Below are 21241 nucleotides of genomic sequence, written 5' to 3'. Positions count from 1 at the left end.
CGCCTGAGGCTGGAATCAAATCCCCAAAAATTGGCATTGGATACATGGGCATGGTTAGACTCTTAATTCCCTTAGTGACTCAAATTCTGAGGAAGAGTAACTCAACCAAAAACATTAACTCTGATTTCTCTCCACAGAAGCTGCCAGACCTGCTAAGCTTTTCAGGCTACATCTGTTTTGGTTCTTAATTTCAGGTGTTTGTCAAATTCAAACTCCACCATCTATCATGGCAGCATTTGGATCCAGATATCCAGGACACGGTGGCACAGTGGTTAGCACTGCTGCCTCACAGCGCCAGGGACCTGGGTTCAATTCCCGCCTCAGGCGACTGACTGTGTGGAGTTTGCACATTCTCCCTGTGTCTGCGTGGGTTTCCTCCGGGTGCTCCGGTTTCCTCCCACAGTCACAAAGATGTGCGGGTCAGGTGAATTGGCCATGCTAAATTGCCCATAGTGTTAGGTAAGGGGTATATGTTGGGGTATGGGTGGGTTGCGCTTCGGCGGGTCGGTGTGGACTTGTTGGGCCGAAGGGCCTGTTTCCACACTGTAAGTAATCTAATCTAATCTAGACATTAGAAACAAAATCAGAAGTTGCTGGAAAAACTCAGCAGGTCTGGCAGCATCTGTGCAGAGAAATCAGAGTTAACCTTTTGAGTCTGTTGACCCTTCCTTAGCACCACAGGACATGACCTGGGTCTCTACATTAACATTCCTGATGAAGGGCTTTTGCCTGGAACGTTGATTCTCCTGCTCCTCGGATGCTGCCTGACCAGCTGTGTTTTTCCAGCACCACACTCTCCATTCTGAGCTGCAGCATCTGCAGTCCTCACTTCCTCCTACATGAACAGTCTAGCAACGCCAGGCCATCTCCTTCCCTTGCTGAGGGTCTTCGGTGTTTGTTCCCTAGGACATTACCTGGATCTCTGTGACAACAGCTGAAAATGTGTTGCTGGAAAAGCGCAGCAGGTCAGGCAGCATCCAAGGAGCAGGAGATTCGACGTTTCGGGCATAACTGCTGCAAATGTGTTGCTGGTCAAAGCACAGCAGGTTAGGCAGCATCTCAGGAATAGAGAATTCGACGTTTCGGGCATAAGCCCATTTTCAGCTCTGATCTCCAGCATCTGCAGACCGCACTTTCTCCTCTCTGTGACAACAAACTGCAGGGACAGTATCAGTGGAGCACCGCCTCTCCTACTGGGGAAGAAAACAGAAATCTCTTGCCCTCCCGGGCCGGTTTCCTGGAGCATCGCCCTCGGTGAAACAGTGAAGTGATCGGGGTCCGAATGCAGGCAGCATTGCGCAGGAGCACTTTCAGTTTGCCATTTGCCTGTCACAGTGAGGGTGAGGGAGACAGACAAGAGCAAACTTGCCCCTGGAGCTGGGAAGTTGAATGAAGGGCGAGCGGCTGATGGATACATTGTAGCGCGGGGAGGGAGAGTTTGATACATTTCAGGAAATTGATACACTGTATCCAGCTGGCTGGGGAATTCCCCTCCTGCAACATGGGCGGCTGCAGCAGGGCAGAACTTTACCAAAAGTTCCTGGCTTCCTACCAGAAGGATTTCGTCTCCGGCAGCCTGTGTCCCTGCGCCGGGGGCGAGCAGCTCCGCCGGGGGAAGGAGCTTCTCGATTCGACGGCCGCCCCCCGCCAGCGCTTCCCGCTGCTGGATTTCTACCGCCTGGCGCTGGGCTTTGTGGAAGCCAAGAGCGGGGAGGGCAGCGGACAGCGGGCTCTCTTCGCCCTCGGGAAAGCCTTTGAGCTGCTGGAGCTGATCTCCATCAACCTGTTCCTGTGGCCCTGGAGAAAGGAGATCAAGTCGATCAAGGTCTGTGTGTGTGTGTGTGGGGGGGGGGGGGGGGGGTCTGGCAAGTGGGGTTGGCTGGACGAGGGATCTCTGAGTGGGGTCAGGGTCACTGTGGCCGGCAGTGACATTAGAGGGTGGGACATTTTCTCCAGGGTGACATTGTCAGGTCAAGCTGGTGAAGGGACCTACTTTGGGTTTCAGTTTCCTTCTAATTCCCTCATCACCTTTCCATAAACACCACACACCTCCCCCCCCCCCCCCCCGTTTCATTTCTGATAAGACATTTCGATTTGGAAGAATTCAAAATTACAACATTGAGACGTATTTCACTGAGGGTTGGGAGTTCTCCATCGTAGGGGATTGAGGAGGTTCCAGGTTGGGATATATTTAAGGCCGGGATTGCTGGAGTTTGGGAGTCTCAGGAAATCACGGGAGACAGAGTGGGCGGGAAAGTGGAATTGAATTGCGGGGTTTTCGCATCGTACAGTATAGAAGAGGTCTTTTGGCCCACCAAGGACCCTATAAAAGATCCCCCATGATAGTGTTGGATGGTAGACACGGCTTGATGGGCTGAATGGTCTCCCCTTGTGCCTGTCTTCTGTGGGGAGGTAGTTTCTGGTCCCAGTTTCTACACACTGCATTCCTACAACACACTTTCCCTGTAACCCATTCGGAAGGGTCAGTGTGTGGTAACACTTGCTTTTCAGGGGGTCTGCACAGTGCTGGAGAGGTTAAAGTGAAAGTAGCCATTACTGCTCCCTCACCTGGAAGGTGCTGGCATTGACCCACCCCAAACATTCTCCAGCAGCAGACCCTGAAGCAACTCCAAATGCAGTTCAGGGACTCAGAGAGTGAGAGGAGCCTAAAAGTTCGCCCGAGTGTGGGGACTGGAGTCCCTCTGACCTTGTTCAACTCCAGCTGTGAGTGTCATTGTTTACTGCATTATGTGTTCTCCTGGGAGACTGATGCTGCCATTCCCACGTGAATGCCGATGCAACAACAACTTCTTTATATAGCAATCTCTTAATGAAATCAGGCATCCTTGGGCACATCAGGGGACTGTTACTCAGCAAAAGGACAAAAGATAAGAGTCAAGTGTGGAGGGATTGTCTTAGGAGCAAAGGCTAAACAGGTTGGGGACTCTACTTACTGGAGTTTAGCGGTGAGAGAGATGATCTCGTTGAAACATACAGAATTAGATTAGATTACTTACAGTGTGGAAACAGGCCCTTCGGCCCAACAAGTCCACACCGACCCGCCGAAGCGCAACCCACCCATACCCCTACACCTACCCCTTACCCAACACTACGGGCAATTTAGCATGGCCAATTCACCTGACCCGCACATCTTTGTGACTGTGGGAGGAAACCGGAGCACCCGGAGGAAACCCACGCAGACACGGGGAGAATGTGCAAACTCCACACAGTCAGTCGCCTGAGGCGGGAATTGAACCCAGGTCCCTGGCGCTGTGAGGCAGCAGTGCTAACCACTGTGCCACCGTGCCGCCCCAATTCTTAAGGGGTTTCACAGGGTCAGTGGTGGGAGGATGTCTCCCCTCAAGGGAGAGTCTGGGACCAGAGGGCAGAGTTTCAGAATAAAGGGGCAGGAATGTAAGACTGAGGAAGAATCTCTTCTCTCCAAGGATTGAGAGTCATTGGAACTCACATTGAGCTGTGGAGGCAGAGTCCTCGTGTGTATTTAAAGTTGACATGGATTCTTAATCAGTCGGCGCATCAAGAGATATGGGAAAGGATCGGAAAGTGGACCTGAGGAATATTGGATCAGCCAGTTGAATGGTGGAGCAGACCCCAGCAGCTCATCCCTTGTTCTTGCTCCTCTTTCTCATGGTCTTATTAGACCGAATGTGGCATCACGTAGCCCAGCAAACCTGGCAGGAGGGGGATGTGAAGGGGGAGGGAGGAACTCTCTGCTGGTTGGAGTCATACTAGGCAGATAGGAAGGTAATTGTTGGAGATTGGTCACCTCAGCTCCAGGACATCTCTGGGTAGTGTCCTCAGCTCCATTGCCACACTGAACAACACCTCATCTTCCGCCTGGGCAGCCTACAGTCCGGAGGACTCAACATCAAGTTCTCCTTCCCAGCCCCCGACTCCCTTCCCAGCCCCTCCCCCCTCCCTTCCTTTTCTTTGATCGACCCTTCCTGCCAGCCACTAACCGGAAAGCCGCACCCGCCACTGCCACCACCGCCGTGCCTTTGACAAAAACTCCCAGCCTCCCTCTGAGGACCCTGTCTCCCGCGTCCCCCCACTAGCCTTGTACCCACCCTAGACCTCTTCGTTGCTGACTGCTGACGTGACATCAGCCGCCTCAATTTCTCCACACCCCCCCTTACCCACTCCAACCTCACTCTCTCCGCACCAATTCCCGTTTCACCATCAAACCCGCTGACAAAGTCTGTAGGGCAGACCTCTGTGTCACAGTGGCCGAACACCAGCTCTCCGACACCATGTCCTACCTCCCCCTTGACCATGATCCCACTGTGACCCATCAAACCAAAATCATTCGCACTGTCTGTGCCCTCATCTTCCCTTCAACCTTATAGTCCCCCAGCCTTGCACTGCCTGGTTCTACCTGCTCCCCAAGATCCACAAGCCCAACTGCTCCAGCCAGTTCATTGTCTCAGCATGCTCCTGCCCCACCGGACCCATCTCGTCCGACCTTGACTCCATCCTCGCTCCCTTGGTTCAGGCCCTTCCCACCCACATCCGCGACACCAGCCACACCCCTCACCTCTTCACTAACTTCCAGTTCCCTGGCCCCAGCGCTTTATCTTCACTATGGACGTGTGGTCCTTATACATGTTCGTACCTCACAAAGATGGCCTCCAGGCCCTCCACTTCTTCCTCTCCAACAGACCCATCCAGTCCCCCTCCACCAATACCCTCCTCCACCTCACCGAACCAGTCCTCACCCTCAACAACTTTTCCTTTAACTCCTCTCATTTCCTCCAAATCCAGGGGGTGGCCATGGGCTTGAATGGGCCCCAGCTACACCTGCCTCTTTGTTGGCTATATCGAACAGTCCCTCTTCAGTCCCTACACAGTCACTGTGCCCCACCTCTTCTGCCATTATATCAATAACTGTATCGGTGTTGCATCCTACACCTAGGCTGAACTGGAGCAGTTCATCAACTTCACCCACCTCTTCCACTCCACCCTCAAATTCACTCGGTCCATCTCGGATACCTCCCTCCCCTTTCTTGACCTCACCTTTTCCATCTCCGACGATAGTCTCCAGATGGGCATTTACTGCAAACCCACAGACTCCCATAACTACCTGGACTACACCTCCTCCTTCCCAATATCCTGCAAAAAATCCATCCCGTTCTCCCAAATCCTCCACCTCCACCGTTTCTGCTCGGATGAGGAGACATTCCACTCCCAAGCATCCCAGAGGTCCACCTATTTTGAACAAAGTGCTGTCCCCCCATCTGTCATACTGACAGTCCTCCACCACACCCCCTCCATTCCCCGCTCCACTGCTCTACCCCACCCCCTCTTCAAATGCAATGAAGACACCCACTAGTCTCCGCATCATCCTTAAACACTTCTGCCAACTCCACCATCTCCCCCTCCCCACCCCTCTCTGGTTTCTACAAGGACTGTTCCCTTCAACAGTCCTTGGTTTGCGCCACTCTCCCACCAACCCCCAAGAACCCCCAGGAATGTTCCCCTGCAACCAGAAAAGATGCAAAACCTGCCGTCACACCATCACCCCTCACCTGTGTCCAGGGCCCCAAACAGTCCTTCCAGGTGTGACAGAGGTTCACCTGCCTTTCTTCCAACCTCATTTACTGCGTCAGGTGCTCCCAATGTGGTCTTCTCTACATCAGGAAGACCAAACGTAAACTCGGAATGGTTTGCCGAGCATCTCCACCGGACCCGCAGGGACTGACCAGACCTCCCAGTCACCGCCTATTTTAATTACCCATCCCACTCCCTTTCCAACATGCCCATCCTCGGCCTCCTGCATTGCCACAGCGAACCAGACAGCAATTTGGAGGAACGACATCTCATCTTCCACGTGGGCAGCCTACAGCCTGGACGGCTCAACATCGAGTGCTCCAAATTCAAACAAACTCTCTTCCCGTCCCCCGACTCCTTTCCCAGCCCCTTCCCCCTCCCATACATTCCTCTCAATAACCTTTCCTTCCAGCCACCAACTAGATTCATTCCTCCTATTGACCAAGCAGGCTGTACTCTCTACCTGTGCTCAGCTATCCCTACTTCACCATTCCACCCCTCTCCCCACTCAAAACCCTTCCCCATTTCCCCTTTATTTGCAGCTGCCCTTACCCTCACCCCCAGTCCTGAAGAAGGGTTACTCCCAAAACGTTGACTTGTCCACCTCCTGATACTGCCTGGCTTGCTGTGTTCTTCCAGCCTCCTGCCTGTCTACCAACCATCTTCAGCTGCGTCTTTAATATTCTTCCATCCATCATAAGGTCAGAAATGGGATGTTCGCTGACGATTGCACAGTGTTCAGCACTATTCGCGAAGACTCAGGTACTGAAGCAGTCTGTGTCCTAATTCACCAAGAGCTGGATCATATCCAGGTTTGGGCTGACCACTGGCAAGTTACTTTCATGTCAGACACATGTTAGGCAATGACCATAGGAGCAGGTGCAGGCCATTCAGCCCCTTGAGCGTGTTCTGTGTTTCAGTGAGATCCTGGCTGATCTATGGCCTAACTCCAAATGTCTGCCTTTAGCCTGTATCCCTTAATATCTTTGCTTGACAAAAAATTATCAATCTCAGATTTAAAGTTAACAACTGATCCAGCAACAGCTGGTGTTTGTTGAAGAAATTTCCAAACCTCTACCTCCCTTTGTGTGTAGAAGTGCTTCCTACCATCTCTCCCAAATGGTCTGACCCTAACTTGTAGACTATGGGGATTCTAGAACTGGGGGCAATCAGTGGGAATAGTTCATGTTTATCTATCCTGTTTTTTCCTGTTAATATCTTGGAAACATTCCCCAGATTGCAACTTTTTCACACAGAGGGTGGTACGTGTATGGAATGAGCTGCCAGAGGATGTGGTGGAGGCTGGTACAATTGCAACACTTAAGAGGCATTTGGATGGGTATATGAATAGGAAGGGTTTGGAGGGATATGGGCCGGGTGCTGACAGGTGGGACTAGATTGGGTTGGGATATCTGGTCGGCATGGACGGGTTGGACCGAAGGGTGTGTTTCCATGCTGTACATCTCTATGACTCTAACCTTCTAAATTCTAGCGAAAACAGGCCTAATTTGTCCAATCTGTCCTCATAACAGAGTTCATTCTTGTAAACCCGCAATATTCTCCCCCACCCCCCCAGGCCAATCTATCCTTCTGAAGGTGGTGCCCAGATCTACCCACAGTGGGGTCTAACCAGGATTTTGCACTCCTGCATTCTTGTGCTCCAGGGAAGTTAAAATGGGAAGCAATGGTCTGGTATTATTATCACTGGACTGATTATCCAGAGATGAAAATGTGTTGCTGGTTAAAGCACAGCAGGTCAGGCAGCATCCAAGGAACAGGAAATTCGACGTTTCGGGCCAGAGCCTTTCATCAGGAATGATTATCCAGAGATCCAGGTAACATTCTGGGGACTATGTTTTGAAACCTGCTATGGTAGATGGTGGTGGAATTTGAATTCAGCATAAAATCTGGAATTAAGAGTTTAATGATGACCATGAATCCAATGTGAAGAAAAAAACCACTAATGTCCTTTAAGGAAGGAACTGCCATCCTTACCTGTTTGTACATGTGACTCCAGACCCACAGCGATGTGTTTGACTCCTTACTGCCCTCTGGGCAATTAGGGATGGGCAATAAATGCTAGTCTGGTCAGGGAAGCCCTCTTCCTGTGAAAGATGTTTTTTAAAAGGTCCTCTTGATATAAAGGCCAGCATTGCATTAGCTTTCATGATTATTTTCTGCACCTGTTCGTGGCATTTAAATTCTGCACCTGAATCCTAGTGTCTGTTTGGACATCTTCATACCATCCTGAAAATACCCTGATTAATCCTTTCTTAATCCATCATGGATAACCTTCCAATTGCTGATATTGAACTCTATCTGCCACAGTTTTGACTATTCACTCAGTCTGCCAATATCCCTTTAATTTTATGCTTTCATCTATTTTGTCTACAATGCAGCCTAAAAGTGTGTCATCAGCAAGTTTCCACACCATTATCCAGGTCTTTAATAAATAATGTGAATAAATGAACACAGATCATCTCCAACAAGACAGAATCTAGCCATCACCCCTTGATAATCAATGGCATTACCATCACTGAATTCCTCACTATCAACATCCTGAGTTTACTATTGACACAAAACTGAACTCGACTAGCAATTTAAATAGCTGAAAATGTGTTGCCGGAAAAGCGCAGCAGGTCAGGCAGCAGCCAAAGAGCAGGAGAATCGACTTCTTCAGGAAGCCCGAAACGTTGATTCTCCTGCTCTTTGGATGTTGCCTGACCTGCTGCGCTTTTCCAGCAACACATTTTCAGCTCTGATCTCCAGCATCTGCAGTCCTCACTTTCTCCTAGCAATTTAAATACACTGACTACAAAGGTAGGTCACAGGGTGGAAGTACCACAGTGAGTAACTCAACCACCTGACTCCCCAAAGCCTGTCCACAAGTGAGGCACAAGGCAGGAGTGTGATGGAGGACTCCCCACTTGCCTGGTTGGGTGCAGCTCCAACAACACTGAGGAAGCTTGACACCATCCAGGACAAAACAGCCCGCTTGATTGGCACCACGTTCACCATCTTCAATATCCACTCCACCAATGCTTGGCACCAGCAGTGTGTACTCTTTGAAGAATGCACCACAGTAGGTCACCAAGGATCCCTCGATGACACCTTCCAAATCCCTAACCATTTCCATCTAGATGGACAAGAGCAACAGATATACCACCTGCAAGTTCTGACCTGGAAATATATCACTGTGCCTTCACTGTCGCTGGGTCAAAATCCTGGAATTCTTTCCCCAGGGGCATTGTGGGTCAACCTACAGCACGTGGACTGCAGCGGTTCAAGAAGGTAGCTCACCCCCACCTTCTCAAGGGGCAAATAGGGATGGGCAATAAATGCTGGGCCCCGCCAACAGTGCCCATGTCCCACTGGTGAAAAAAATCTGCATTGGTGTGGGACAGGAGTCACACAGTATCTGACCCTGAGGATTCAATCAGGATCCAGTCGATTTTATGCCAATCACGAGTATATTTAAAAAAAGGAAATTTTAATAAAAAACAAGGTCACTGTTACCAGAGGCTTTCAAAACCATTTTTCACAGAAAAAGAAACTAGTTCACGATTATCCTTCAGGTGAGAACCTGCTGCCTTTATCCAGTCCATTCCAACATATGACTCAAAACCACACCACTGAAGTTAACTCTTCATTGACACTTCATAGCAACTTTGTTTAAACAAAACCTTTTACAACCTGCAGCAGTTACCTGGAACATATAGGACAGTAAACCAACCATTCAGCCTAACTGGTTTGTTCTGGTGATCTGCTCCAGACAGGGTACCTGTCATTCCATCGTCATAAACCACAGTAAACTTTTCTACTCCTTTACCCTTACACATTTAGCTTGTTTCCATTTGAGGGTATCTACATTATTCGCCTCGACTAGTCCCTCTGGGAGGGGGCTCCTTCCCATAGTCTCATCACTTTCTTAGTAAAGATGTATCTCAGAAATGCTGTACCCTCCCATGGCAGGGATTATCTCACCCCTTTCTTCCTCATTCAGAGGATGTGGGCTGCACTAACTGGACCAGCATTTATTGCCCAATTCTTAATTTCCCAACCATGTGCATTTATATAAGACCATCATACATAGGGGCAGAAGTAGGCCATTCAGCCCATTGAATCTGCTGTGCCATTCAGTGAGACCAAGTCTGATCTGATCTGACCATCCTCAACTCCAGTTTCCTGCCTTATCTCCATAGCCCTCAATTCCCTTACTGATTCAACTCTATCTATCTTAACCTCGAATATACTTAATAATCCAAGATCAATAGCCCTCTGTAGCAAAGAATTCCATAAATTCTCTCTCCTCAGAGAGAAGACATTCCTCCTCATCTACGTCTTAAATGTGCGACCCCCTTAATGATGCCCTCTGGTCCTAAACTCTCCTCCAGGGGGAGGCATCCCCTCCATGTCCATGCTGTCGAGTCCCCTAAGAATCAATAAGGTCACCTCCCATTTTTTTCATTTTCATGCGATGAGAATTGTAGAGAAATATTTTTAAAAGAATTTAACAGTCACGTCGGTAAAATATTCACAGTGGCCTCTTCGTTCGAAGCAAGTATGAGGGCACTCCCTTTGGTTGTATCACTGAATGCAAGCCTGTAGTTGTCAAGATGTCTTGCTGCAGTTGTATGGAGTCTTGGTGAGAGCACACCCAGAGTATTGAGTCCTATTTCAATCTCCTTTATACAGGGAGTGCAACAAAGGTTCAACAGATTAATTCCTGGGATAGGAGTAAGTGAGGACTGCAGATGTTGGAGATCAGAGTCGAGAGTGTGGAGCTGGAAAAGCACATCAGTCAGGCAGCATCCGAGCAGCAGGAGCGTCAATTCTTTGGGCCTGAGCCCTTCATTAGGAATGGGCTAATGAAGGGCTTGTGCCTGAAACGTCAGTTCTCCTGCTCCTCAGATACTGCCTGATCTGCTGTGCTTTTCCAGCTCCACACTCTCAACACTAATTCCCGGGATAGAAGGATTGTCCCACGAGGAATGTTTAAATAGACTGGCTGGCCTTTCATTCTGGAGGAGCTTAGAAGAATTGTGGTTTGATCTCAGTCAAGCACACACAACTCCGACAGACTATGCCATGCTCAATACAGGATGTACCCTTTGGCTGAGAGGTCTAAAACAGGGGAGGCAGTGCTATAATGGTACTGTCACTGCACTAATAATCCAGAGAGACTACATAATGTCAAAGGGGTATGGATTATAAGAGTAGGGAAGTCTTATTGCAACTGTAAAAGGTGCTGGGGAGATGACATCAGGAGTACTGTAAGCCGATATCTTCCATTATTTAAGGAAAGATACCATTTCATTGAAGACAGTTCAGAGAAGGTTCACCTGGATGATCCCTGGTATGGAGGGATTATCTTAGGAGCAAAGGCTAAACAGGTTGGGATTGTACCTGGGAGAGTCCAGGGTCAGAGGGCACAGCCTCAGAGGAAAGGGGCATCAATTTAAGACTGAGATGTGAAGGAATTTCTTCTCTCAGAGGGTTGTGAATCTTGGAGATTCTTTGCCACAAAGAGCTGAGGGGGCAGAATCCTTGTATATATTTAAGGCTGAGAGAGATAGGTCAGTAGATAACACGAGGGATTTGGGGAAAAGGCAGGAAAGTGGATGTGAGGTATATCTGATCAGCCATGAGGGGCCGAATGGCCTACTTATGTTCCTATTTCTGGGTTGTTACAGGGCCTATTCTAAGGACAGAGGAGTTTTTCCTTACAAACATCACCAAAAGCATATTAAAGGCAGCTAACTCTTGGCTGTGTATGTCAATACCAGCAATATCTTTAAAAAGTCCAATCAAAAAGTGTGATCACTGTTCTTATTTCAGCTCAATGTCTTTTGTCTAGAACTCAGTTCTGAAGAAAAGTCGTTGCCCAAAACCTTAAAATGTGTCTGACGTATTAAATAGTGCCGAGCATTTTGGCTTTTATCTTGGATTTCCAGCATTTGTGGTCATTGCCTCATCTCTTTCTACCTGCAATTTATCTCTTTACTGTCAGCTGCTTTGCTTTCTACTCTGGTACTTTTCAATGGGAGGTCATTTGAACAGCAATCTCTCTCTCTCTCTCTCTCAGCAATCTGTTGCTCAAGAGAAAGAATGTACATTTATGTAGCACCTTATGGAGCACCAAATCCCAAAATGCTTTGAAGTCATTTTGAAATGCTGTCACTGTTGTAATTAGATTAGTTATTAGATTAGATTACTTACAGTGTGGAAACAGGCCCTTCGGCCCAACAAGTCCACACCGACCCGCCGAAGCGCAACCCACCCATACCCTTACATTGACCCCTTTTACCTAACACTACGGGCAATTTAGCGTGACCAATTCATGTAGGAAACATACCAGCCAGAAGCAGCTCTCTCAATCTGTACACCACCCACACCCTCCACTGCAGACCACTCAGTAGCAGTGGTGTGTACAATCTATGAGATGCACTGCAGAAATTCACCAACGATCCTCAGATCGCACCAGGACAGGGGCAGCAGATACATAGGAACACCACCCCCTACAAGGTCCCTGCCAAGCCACTCACCATCCTGACTTGGAAATATATCACCATCCCTTCAGTGTGGCTAAATGTCCTGGAATTCCCTCTTGAAGGGTATTGTGAGTATCTTTTATACACCCAAGTTCTGCAACAGTTCAAGATGACAGCTCACTGGGATAATTAGGGATGGGTAACAGTTCCTGACCTTGACTGTGGTCACATTCCAAGGTCAAATAAGAAAACACAAGCAGCAGCAGTCCAGATTTTATATTAAGGTTAACAGTCAGGCTTTCAACTCAGCACTACTGCGACAACACGTTCTAACAGGTACATGTTCAATTAAATTTAAAAATCCAGAAACCCCTGTCCGAATTACAGTTCTCCTCCAAAAACCTTGCAATACCTGGGACCTTGGCAAAAGTCTCATGTTGTCCCCATACATGGACAGTTGTAAATTTGAGGTAAAAACAGAAAGTGCTGGAGAAAGTCAGCAAGACAGAAAGCATCAGTGGAGAGAGAAAAATAGAATTAACCTTCAAGTCCAATATAACTCTTCTCTGAAATAGAAAAGAATCAGTTCTGAAGAATACTTTCTCCAGATTGAAGCATTCATCTTGTTTTTCCTCCACATTGATGCTGTCAGATCTGCTGAGTTTCTCCAGTTTTTTTTTTGTTTTCATTTCCCATCTCCCAATATCCACAGTATTTTTCTTCTGTGTGAAATTGTCAAACTTGCCCACGAAACATTTGAGAACAGTTTAAGGCTTTTAATAGTTTAGAGTTTTAATGGCATGGTCAATTACTGCCCACTTCTGAATTGTTTGATATCTTGTCATTCCATATATTAATTACTCCTGTAATATTTAAAAATAAAGAGTCATAGAATCTGGCAGCATAGAAATATACCCTTTGGTCCAACTCTTCCATGGAGAAAGTGAGGACTGCAGATGCTGGAGATCAGAGCTGAAAATGTGTTGCTGGAAAAGCGCAGCAGGTCAGGCAGCATCCAAGGAGCAGGAGAGTCGACGTTTCGGGCATAAACCCTTCCTCATTCCTGAAGAAGGGCTTATGCCCGAAACGTCGATTCTCCTGCTCCTTGGATGCTGCCTGACTTGCTGTGCTTTACCAGCTCCAACTCTTCCATGCCAACCAGACCTCCTAAATTAATCTAGTCCCATTTTCCTCAGCACTTTCCTCAGCATCCCTCTAAATCTTCTCATTCATATATACCCATCCAGATGCCTTTTAAATGTTGTAATTGTACCAGCCTCCACCACTTCCTCTGGCAGCTCATTCCATACACAACCACCCTCTGCATGAAAAAGTTGCCTCTCAGGTCCTTTTTATATCTTTTCTCTCTCACCTTAAACCTATGCCCTTTAGTTTTGGACTCCCCTACCCTGGGAAAAGAAAAAGACTTTGGCTATTCAATTTATCCATGTCCCTCATGATTTTATAAACCTCTATAAGGTCACCCCTCAGCCACCGACACTCCAGGGAAAACAGCCCCAGCCTGTTCAGCCTCTCCCTATAGCTCAAATCCTCCAACCCTGGCAACATCCTTGTAAATCTTTTCTGAACTCTTTCCCATAGAAGGGAGACCAGAATTTTATTCTGTTTGCTTTCTTTTAATCCCATTTTTTCTATCTGTCTCTTTGATTAATGCACAGAGAGCAAAACAATTATTGTAATTGACACATTCTGATTTGCACTCACTTTATTGACAGCTCAGTAGGAAAAGGACAGGCATCTCAATAGTGGAGCAGTTAATATAGTGCATGTACATGAGGCCTGAAGGGGAAAAATACAGAGATCGCAGTGGATTGTTGGACTGGAGGAGGTTTACAGAGATAGGAAGGGGATCAAACTTTGAAGAGGTTTGAAAACAAGAAAGGGAGTATCAAGGTCATTGCATTCCTGGAGGGGGACCCCAGCGTAGATTAGTGAACGTTTTGCTTCTACAAATATGTAAACAAGGAAGAGAGTAGCAAAACTCATCGTAAGCCCCTTAGAGACTGGAGGAATTATATTGGGGAATAGGGAAATGGCAGAGACACTAAACAAATGTTTTTATATCTGCCTTTGCAGTAGAAGACGGCATGGTGGCACAGCAGTTAGCACTGCTGCCTCACAGCGCCAGAGACCCGGGTTCAATTCCCACCTCAGGCAACTGACTGTGTGGAGTTTGCACATTCTCCCCGTGTCTGCGTGGGCACGCTTCGGGTGCTCCGGTTTCCTCCCACACTCCAAAGATGTGCAGGTTAGGTGAATTGGCCATGCTAAAGTGCCCATAGTGTTAGGTGAAGGGGTAAATGTAGGGGAATGAGTCTGGGTGGGTTAGTCTTCGGAGAGTCGGTGTGGACTTGTTGGGCCAAAGGGCCTGTTTCCACACTGTAGGGAATCTAATCTAATCATAATCAAAAGACAAATCCAAACTAGGAGCTAAACAAAAGTCCATTGGAAATGAGGAAATTAAAACAATTACTATTAGTAAAGGAAAAAAGGTTGATTCCAGTTATGGCCAGGCTGCCTTATGAGGAGAGGTTGAGTTGGTCAGACCACTACTCTCATCAGATCTTAGAGAAATGAGAGTCAAGCTTATTGAAACAGAGAAAGTCCTTAGGGATTTGACACAGAGAAGTTGTTTCCGCTTCTGGGACAGACTAGGACCACAGGAAATAATCTCCGAACAAGGGTCGCATACTTAACACAGACGAGGAGGAATTTCTTCTGAGATGGTAGTAATTCTGTGAAACTGCTAACCACAGAGGGCTGAAAAGATTGGGTCATTAAGTATATTCAAGGCTGAGGCGGTTAGATTTTAATCAGGAAAGGCATCAAGGATAAAGCAGGAAAGTGGAGTTGAGGATTATCGTATCAGCCATGCTGGTGGTAGAGCAAACTTGATGGGCTGAATGGCCTGCACTTGCTCCTATGTCTTATGGTCTTGCAGTCTAAAACATATTGAACTACTAGCCATAAAGCCTGACATCGATCATTGAAATAACTGGGACCATGTTATTAAGAAGGCACTTGGAAAAGGTTGTAGGATTAAGCAGAGTCAGTGAGATTTTCTGAAAAGGAAATGATTTGAAACCATTTGAGTTTTTAAGGGAATAGCTAGCAGGGTACATAGGGGAAACCATTTGGGTTTGATATCTGACCTGGTGCCACATGGAAGATTGTTGAATAAGGATAAGGATTCATGAAGTTGGGAATAATATAGGTGCATAGAAAGTGAATTGGTAAACAGACAGAGAATATAATTAAACAAGTCATTCTAGAGTTGTCACAGTGTGAATGCTGGAGTATAACAAGAAAGCTTGCTGTGTCCTGAGCTAATTACAATCTATATATATGACTTAGATAAAGGGAACTAGTGTATTATATCCAACTTTGCTAATAATGCGAAGCTGTGAGAATGTATGTTGTGAGGAAGCTACAATGAGTTGTAATGAGTTATAGGCTCGCTCATTGAGTGGATAAGATGATGGTAGTAGGAGCATCATGTGTGCAAATATAACCTTATTCACTTAGGTCAGGAAAGTACAAAGTCTGTATTTTTTTCAGACAGGCAGAAGCTACTAACAGTTGTTATTCAGAAGAATCAGGGAGTCCTTGTACAAACAGCCTAAAATTAATTTCCAAGTCCAGCAATCAATTAGGGGAGTAAATTAGATGTTGGCCTTTATTGTAAGTGGATTGGAAGGAATCTGGAAGTCTTCAATTTGCAGACCTTTAGTGAAACCACATTGGGAGCAAAGTGTACAGATTTGGTCTCTGTACCTAAGAAGGATGTGTAATGTCACTATGAGAATGCCACAGGGATCAGTGCTGGGATCACAATTACCTACAATACGTGAATATTAATGATTGAGGTGAGGAAAGTGAATGTACCAGAGCCAAGTTTGTAGGTGATACAAAAACAGGTGGGGAGATGAGTAGTGAGGGTGACACAGAGTCTGCAGAGGGACAAGGACAGATTAACCAAGTGGGCAAAAAACTTAGCAGATGGAATGCAACATGGGATGTTGTGACATGATGAACTTTGGCAGGAGCAATGGAAAAGCTGAATGTTATTTAAATGGGAAAAGGTTGCAGAAAGCTGCAGCACAGAGGGAATTGAGTATAAGTTGCAAAAAGCTAGCATCCAACGTCTTTTAGTCTGCAGACGGGCTTTAGTGGAGGTTCACTGAACTTGTTCCTGGGATAAGAGGTTTTTCTATAAGAAACAGCTACATGGAGTAGACCTTTAGTCTCAAGTTTGGGTCTCATTGAAATTTTTAAGTTTTTGGAACTTAGGGAATTTTGGATGATCATAAGCCAGCCATGCACCATCTCTGCAGCCAACCCTTTTAGAACTCTAAGCCATAGACCATTAGTTCCAGGAAATCCCACTAATTTCTCCAACAATTTTTCTTTTATTAGTATTCATAGCTTGAAGTTCTAGGGCTGATGCTGAAAGAAAGTTTTTACTTTTGCTGGAAATTCTAAGGTTGAGGAGTCGACCATTTTGGATAGAGATGAGGAACGATTTCTTCACTATGAGAGTTCTGATTCTTTAGAATTCGATACCTTGGGAAGCTTTACCTGTGGAGAGCCTTTTTCTTTTTTTTAAAGTTCATTTATAAGATGTAGCCAGTATTTATAGTCCATCCCTAATTGCCCAGAGGCCAGTTAAGAGTCAGCCATTTTGCCGTGGGTTGGAGTCTCTCAGGCCAAACTGGGTAAGGAAGGCAGTTTCCTTGTTGAAAGACTTAGTGAGCCAGGTAGGTTTTTCCCAACAATTGGCATCAGACTCTTCACTCTCGACTTCTCTTTTAATTCATATTCCATCATCTGCCATGGCAGGATTTGATTCCAGATCACCCAAAACATGGCCTGGGTCTCGGAGTTAATAGTCTAACAATAATACCACTAGGCCATTGCCTCTCACCATTAAGAATCTGACCAATTTTGGACTGTAATTTTCTGAGATTGGGAATTAAAGTGGAGTTTATGATCAAATCTAACCTTATTAAATTCTCGAGCAGATTTAAGAAGTTGGTTAGTTTATACTAATGTCCTTCGATTGGAATTGGGAGAGACAGGAGGGGTCCTTTGGGGGTGAAAGGGAAGTTATTAGAGAAAAAACCTTTGATTATTTTTCCTTAAAAAACTAATCACATCCTATTTATTTCAGACTTTCACAGGAGCCTTTGTCTACTTCATTGAGCCAGTTTTTCCTCCCGATGTCCTTCAAGGGATCTTGGTGAAGATGGGATACACTCAGAAAGGAATCAGTGAATATGTGATCTCAAAACAGGTCAGCAAAGACACCATTGGCCAGCTTGGGTTTGAATGTTTCTTAGCCAGGGCTGAGTGTGTGCTGATGCAGGAGATGATGGAACAAGCCGTGCACAGTAATTGTCAAGACGTTGTGCAGGTGAGGTCTTGCTTGTCTCTCAATCAGGCCGACTGCATCAAACACTTGATCGCCATTAAAACCGGACCCAGAAAACTCAGTGAATGGTCTGCTCCAGCAAATGAGGGGGCCACAAAGTCAGGCTTGAGCTGTGAGGAAGGCCATGACGAGTCTGGGCTCCCCAACTCACCCTTGCCACTCTCTGCCAACCACCACGAAACCCTCGGGCTGCGGGTAGGAGCACTCGAGGATAGAGAGTCAGACACTGCCAACGATCGATTGCCCACCTCCATGATGTTTCCACCAGACAGCATTGACCTGTACCGTGACTACTCCGACATTGCCATCGCTGGCAACTTGGGCTACTCAGGCCCTCCAAAGCTGCTTGAAGTTGTCAATCCCAATGGGGAAGGGGGGCAGTGTGACTCTCTGCTGCTCCTGAAACAGTCCATGGTGCAAAAGCCTCGATCAGAACCTCACATCAAACTGTCTCCAGATCAACCCCAGTCCTTGAGCTTCTTCCCCAATTCAACTCCAATTACAACTCCATCGGACAGTAAGAACCTGAAGATTAGGGACAGGGCAGATTTCAACACAGGAGATCTAAACGCCTCCTTGAAACATGGTGCACTGGATGCCACCAACCAGCTCTATCCAGAGGACAGACCGTCCGAGAAAAACTATCAGGCATCAGACAACACCTCATCCATAAAATATGGCAAGTTCCTGAATGGGAATTCTACCAGTCGGAAAAAGGAGAGTGACCCCCCAGTGGAGATTGAGCTGAAGCATATGGATAAGGAGAAACTGCCCTATCCAACAGCAGAGACTGCCCAGTTCCACCCCTTGAAACAGCTCCGATCCTCGGAGGTTCAGTGTGTGGGTCTGAGCCAGGCTGATCCAACAGGAGGGAAACGTCTTCAACAGACCCACACAGTTGACCAGCTCGCAGCCTGTCGGCCCCCCAGCCTTCCCAAGTGCTGTGTGTGTTCTCCGGTGGAGATTCTCAGGGCCCCGACGCTGATGGAACACTCCGAGCTCATGAGCAACATGCTGCAGGATGGAGGGGGCCAGATTGTCCGAGAGCCCCCCCAGTCTTTCTATATCCCGCCTGGCAGCCTGGAGGCTGGGCCACCCTCGGCCGTGTCCTGCGATATCTCCGGGTCTCAGATCTGTCCTCACTGCAGCTTGGGGCCGTCTGCGAGTCAGCGCCATATCATGTCCAAGGATTGCCTAGAAATTCAGGAGCTGTTGATTGGAGAAAGCCCTGACCCTTACGTCTGCGTGAGCAAGTTGCCAGAGGGGAGTGTCAGCCTTGTTGATGGTAAGTCAGTGAGGTGCAGTCACTGCAGGCAAGATGAGGACCTTTAAACGCTGGCTTTTGGTGAGAGCCATCCTTGGTGCTTGAGCTGATAACTGAGCCAAACTGACTGGCCGGGTCTCCGAGCAAACTGAGCCATCTAGTCATAGTCCGTCCGCTTGATCACCAAGGCGCTGGAATTGCCACACCCCCTCAATGCCTGGGGCAGGGAGGGGAAATCAGCCAGGGGCTCTTACTACCCAACAAAGTGGCTGTGTGCCTGGACGTGATTGTTCACCAGAGTTGCCAATAGACAAGTTGCCTTCTGACTGGTCTTTCCCGAGAGAAGTGACCCACTTTAAGTGAGGAGTGCCTGAGGAGTGTTTGTAAGTGTCAGCCCCATCAGGAGCGATGGGGAGCACACAGTGACAACAAGCTGATCCAGATGTGAAAGTCTACTGCAGTGAGGATACCCCTCCGTTTGGTCCATTTCGTCCAAGAAGCACTTAGCCCCAGTCATCACTCCCTCTGTTCAGTTTGTGCTAGCAAGGCCACCTTCATTTTCACCCAGAAACCCAGAGCAAAAGCTGTATCCACCTTGGAGAGAGAGCACAAAGGGCAAATCAATCAATGATGAGCCTAAACCTTTTTGTTTTGAATTAGTTCCAGAAGTGTGGGTGTCACTGAGAAGTCTAACTTTATACCAACCTCCCCCATCCCTGGATACCCCTGAACAGGGGTAACAGTGAGATACAGGAGAATCGACGTTTCGGGCATGACCCCTTCTTCAGGAATCAGAGCTGAAAATGTGTTGCTGGGAAAGCGCAGCAGGTCAGGCAGCATCCAAGGAGCAGGAGAATCGACGTTTCGGGCATGACGTTTCGGGTTTCCTGAAGAAGGGCTCATGCCCGAAATGTTGATTCTCCTGCTCCTTGGATGCTGCCTGATCTGCGCTTTTCCAGCAACACATTTTCAGCTCTGATCTCCACCATCTGCAGTCCTCACTTCCTCCCAACAGTGAGATACCTTCTGTTCTCCTAGTGTTGAGAGTCCTGTCTCAGCAGTTTCAGACAGCAGTTAGGCCTCCGTCATATTGATTTGAGACTGGAGTCACGTATAGGTCCGGACTGGGTAAACACAGCAAGCTTCCTCCTTTTAAACATCATGAATGAACCTGTTGTGTTTTTACAACAAAACAATAGCTTTACAGTTGCTTTAACTGAAACCAGCTCTTTATTTCTGGACTTTTATTGAAAAGCTGAATTCTCAACTTAGCAGAGGATATTCCATCTCTCACTGTGGGTTACTAGTCCACAAACTAGACCACTAGGGCACCTGGAAATGGGTAATGGGCCACTGATGGAAAAAAAGATTAGAGTCCTAAAGTAAAACAAAAAGCTGAGATCTGAAATTAAAACAGAGATTGTTGGAGAAACTCAGCAGAATCAGTGGAGAGAAGACAGTGTTCATAATTCAGATCCAGTAATCGTCCTTCAGAACTGAAAGGCTAGAGTCATACCTGACACATAGGAAGCTGTTTGTGGTTGTTGGAGGTCAGTCATCTCACCTCCAGGACAACTCTGCAGGAGTTTCTCAGTGCAGTGTCCTAGGCCCAACCATCTTCAGCTTCTTCATCACTGACCTTTCTTTCATTGGTTTACATTGATCAGAAACTGAACTGGACCAGCCATTCAAACACACTGGCTACAAGAGCAGGCCAAAGGCTAGGAATCTTACAGCGAGTAACTCACCTCCTGACTTCCAAAAGCCTGCTACCATCTGAGGCACAAGTCAGGAATGGGGTGGAATACTGCCCACTTGCCTAGATGTGATGGGTCCAACTACATTCAAGAAGCACCCACTTGATTGGTACCACATCCACCACCTTCATCATTCATTGCCTTCACCACTGTGGCAACACTGTGGATCGTCTGTAATATGCACCACTCACCAAGGCTCCCTTGACAACACCTTCAAAATCTGCCACCTCTGCAAACTAGATGCAAATCCAGAGGAACATCACCATTAAAAGCTGCCATTGAAGCTAGATGCATCCAGACTTGGAAATGTATCGCTGTTCCTTCACTATCACTGGGTCACAATCCTGGAATTCCCTCCCTCAAGGCATTGTGGGTCTACCTACAGCGCACAGACTGCAGCTGTTCAAGAAGGCAGCTCACCCCCACCTTCTCAAGGGGGCACCAGGGACAGACAATAAATGCTGGCCTAGCCAGTGGTGCCTATATTCTGTAATGATTTTTTTTTCTCTGGCCCAAGAGTTGCGAGGGTGGAATGGATAAGAACTAACAGGAGAGTTACTACCATTGAGCTCCTGCCATGTTCCCTCAATAGACTATAGTGTAGGTCAGAGTTGACCATAATCCTGCAGGGCTATATCCATGACCCACATGATCAACACACAAGCGTATGAATCAGGAGCAGGAGTAGACTATTCAGCCCGTCAAGCCT

General features: G+C 47.3%; 1 protein-coding gene across 1 annotated transcript; it reads left to right on the top strand.

Moving 5' to 3' along the window:
* The first annotated feature begins 1313 nt into the window (after window positions 1-1313).
* On the top strand, window positions 1314-21031 carry si:ch211-189a15.5 (uncharacterized). The gene is made up of 2 exons (XM_060837932.1): window positions 1314-1825; window positions 17251-21031. Exons 1-2 carry the CDS (start codon window positions 1502-1504, stop codon window positions 18841-18843), a joined length of 1917 nt encoding a protein of 638 aa, XP_060693915.1. The 5' UTR covers window positions 1314-1501; the 3' UTR covers window positions 18844-21031.
* The last annotated feature ends 210 nt before the right edge of the window (window positions 21032-21241 follow it).

Source organism: Hemiscyllium ocellatum, chromosome 17, assembly GCF_020745735.1.
Source record: "Hemiscyllium ocellatum isolate sHemOce1 chromosome 17, sHemOce1.pat.X.cur, whole genome shotgun sequence".
Classification (NCBI taxonomy): domain Eukaryota; kingdom Metazoa; phylum Chordata; class Chondrichthyes; order Orectolobiformes; family Hemiscylliidae; genus Hemiscyllium; species Hemiscyllium ocellatum.
Note: the sequence above shows the minus strand (reverse complement) of the source record. Positions and strands in the feature narration are given on the sequence as shown.

Excerpts from the sequence above, each read along its gene's own strand:
- si:ch211-189a15.5 (XM_060837932.1), top strand. The coding sequence starts at position 1,502 with ATGGGCGGCTGCAGCAGGGCAGAACTTTACCAAAAGTTCCTGGCTTCC. Across the intron at positions 1,826-17,250 it reads AGGAGATCAAGTCGATCAAG|ACTTTCACAGGAGCCTTTGT; the intron begins GTCTGTGTGTGT and ends TATTTATTTCAG.